Below are 3,087 nucleotides of genomic sequence, written 5' to 3' on the forward strand. Positions count from 1 at the left end.
TACCAAAATGAAAGGACCGACCTTTTTTTTTTGAATAATAAATAATAAATATAATATAATAAATAAACTACAACTAGTGGTCCCATACCCACTAGCCACCTAACCATAATCACAACCAACAGCGGAATAACAATACCAATAACCAATAAATAATATTCAATAAATATAATAACCAATAATAATCCAATGATCCAAACAACATAAACCAGTGAACCAGCAATCCTAAGCAACATTCTAGGACTCAACTCTAGCACCCTAACAGAAGCTAGACAAACAAGCGAACCACTAGAACATCCTCCTCTTCATTGCCTTGATTCCACAATCACACTTTGCCTTTACCTGCACCACAAACACATATTGCAATGCATGAGTATTTTATAAACACTCAGTAAGGCAATCCTCCCATCTACTGGGCTATACACACAAGCAATAGAGTATCAATAACCAACACAACAATCAACAAACCACAAATAACAAACCAGGACTCAGTATCGACCGACGCCAACATGCATCGGCCGATGCCATATTTTCAAGATATATTGATGTTGGTCCTCTAATTTTTTTTTGTTTTTAGTATTGAAAATTGGCACCATAAACTTTTTGTTATTGCAAAATTAGGTTTTAGTTTTAGGAAATTTTAATGCTTCAATTTTTAAAATTTCTATTTTGTTATTGCAAAGATAGACCTGTTTTTCAAAATTTTAAGATTATATTTCATTTAAAAAAAATTATCTATAAACTCCATGAAAAAAACAAATATTTTATATTTCAAAGGATCAGTCTTGGAGGAGGGAAAAGCTTGTCCATTGTTGAGCTAAAGCATGCCGTACATACAGAATTGTCTGTTGTGGATCTGAGTGTTAGGGGAGAGCTACATCATGAAACCGTTGTTCGTGTGAGCTGGTAATCATAATCACATATAGTATATGATGTCTCATAGTTTTATGCATGCAACTGATGAATTGGTGGTATAATAAAATACAAAATTTTGAAGCTTTTTTTTACTTTATTCATATAATAATTTTTTTTCCATAATGAGTTGTTAATTAATTTAATGAATCAATTTATAAGTGAGAGCACTAGAATTTTTATTTTAATAAAAAAATATATTGTGCATATACAACTAAATTTTGTTAACATATAATTAAATTTATATGAATTATTTGAAAAGTATTATGTGGGTTTCCATATGAACTTTTATTAAGCTGAAATATCTAAGATGGATTATTTTTTTAAAAAAATTTCATATCCCGTCATAAAAGTAGAATATCATTAATTAAATATAGTGTTGGTCCTTCACATATTTCCTAGGCCCGTCCCTTCACATGTTTCCAAAATATAATGATGTTGGCCCTCTAATTTTTTTTTGAGTTTTGTAGTAACAAAAATAGGCATCATAAACTTTTTGTTATTGCAAAATTAAGTTTCAGTTTTAGGAAATTTTAAGATTTAGCTTCAATTTTAAATTTATCTATTTTGTTATTGCAAAAATAGACCTGTTTTCCAAAATTTTAAGATTTGATCTCAGTTTTAAAATTTTATCTATAAACCACATAAAAAGAAATTATTTTATATTTCAAAGGGCTGGTCTTGAAGGAGGGAAGAACATGTCCATCGTGGAGCTAGAGCATGTCGTAAATGCAAAACCGTTTGCCGTGGATCCGAGTGTTAGGGGAGTGCTACATCATAATCACATATAGTATATGATGTCTGATAGTTTTATGCATGTAACTGATGAATTGGTGGTAAAATAAAATCCAGATTTTTGAAGATTTTTTTTTAATTTATTCATATAATAAAATTTTGCGATAATGAGTTGTTAATTAATTTAATGAATCAATTTATAAGTGAGAGTACTATAATTTTAATTTTTTTTTTAAAATATATTGTGCATATACAACCAAAATTTGTTAACAGATAATTAAATTTATATGAATTATTTGAAAGTATTATGTGGATTTCCATACGAACTTTTATTATGCTAAAATATTGAAGATGGATTAATATATTTTTTTTAATTTCATATCCCGTCATAAAAGTTGAATATCATTAATATCATTAATTAAGTATAGCGTTTCGTGGTCAATTAAGCCTAACAATAGCAATGGCATATATGTTTGTTTCCAAAAAGTTTGCAGAAGCCACCTCTTTCGCATCCTTCAACACAATATTTCCAGCATTTCCCATCATTATCAGCTTTATCATCTATGCCTGGAAGACATCTTCCGAGACTTGGATGTTCTCTACAACATATCGATTTGATATTATATACCCACGGCGCGATGTTTTTTTGTCCTTCTACTTTGCTGAAACCTAAGTTTTGATAGAAATGAGCTTATAAATTCCAAACACGATAGTTTTATAAAAACATTTTAACGTATTAATACTAAAACAAAAACATACCAATGCAAAGCACAATGGCTGCAAATAAAAACAAAGAGACAATCTTTGTGCTTAACATCTTTTTCTTTTACCTTTGTTATACTAAAATATTGCAAACTTTTGACTTTTTTTTTGGATGAAAAAAAATGAAGAAGTTGTTTCGTATTTATAGTTAGAACTACAATCAAGGGGTTCGATGAATATTATCCTACATAGTAACGAAAACAATTTTTTGGTCAACCTTTTTAAATATTTCCAAAAAAGATTGGATTCAGACTTTGACAAATTTTTTTTATTTTTGTTTTTATATAGAACAAAATATGCATGATTATTTTAATAAATGTATATGTTACTTTGTAAGGTAAAGTAGATCAATATAAGTAGGGGTCGACATTTAATTTATTTCTTTTAAGTTTTGTATGGATTCTATTGATTATGTCGTATTAAAATTCTTCTTTGAACTGTAACCAAAACTTAGATTCATATATTTTTGGTGATTTGATTTCAATTTGGTATGTATTTTATAGACTTAAACTAGCAATATAAGAAAATTTGGGGTATTCTCAAAAATACCATTTTTTCATGCCTCTTTTTAAAAATACCCCCTCATGTTAACTATTTTTAAAACTACCCCTATTTATGTACAAAATGACCAAGTTACCCTTTCTTTGAGTGACAGAAAAAATGTATAGTCACCAATATTGA

At 28.3% G+C, this 3,087-nt stretch overlaps 1 protein-coding gene across 1 annotated transcript; it reads right to left on the reverse strand.

Annotated features, from left to right (window-relative positions):
• Positions 1 to 2,034: 2,034 nt before the first annotated feature.
• Positions 2,035 to 2,506, reverse strand: LOC104774066 (putative defensin-like protein 20). The gene is made up of 2 exons (XM_010498731.1): positions 2,404 to 2,506; positions 2,035 to 2,313 (listed from the first exon to the last, which is right to left on the reverse strand). The coding sequence occupies exons 1-2, from the start codon at positions 2,459 to 2,461 to the stop codon at positions 2,093 to 2,095; spliced, it is 279 nt and encodes a 92-aa protein (XP_010497033.1). The 5' UTR covers positions 2,462 to 2,506; the 3' UTR covers positions 2,035 to 2,092.
• Between the last annotated feature and the right edge of the window lie 581 nt (positions 2,507 to 3,087).

The sequence above is a fragment of the Camelina sativa genome, unplaced genomic scaffold (assembly GCF_000633955.1).
Source record: "Camelina sativa cultivar DH55 unplaced genomic scaffold, Cs unpScaffold01268, whole genome shotgun sequence".
In the NCBI taxonomy this organism is placed as follows: Eukaryota; Viridiplantae; Streptophyta; class Magnoliopsida; order Brassicales; family Brassicaceae; genus Camelina; species Camelina sativa.

Bases quoted from the DNA above. Each gene is read 5' to 3' on its own strand.
- LOC104774066 (XM_010498731.1), bottom strand. From the start codon at position 2,461: ATGTTAAGCACAAAGATTGTCTCTTTGTTTTTATTTGCAGCCATTGTG. The intron at 2,314-2,403 runs GTATGTTTTTGT...ATCAAAACTTAG, and splicing joins AGCCATTGTGCTTTGCATTG to GTTTCAGCAAAGTAGAAGGA.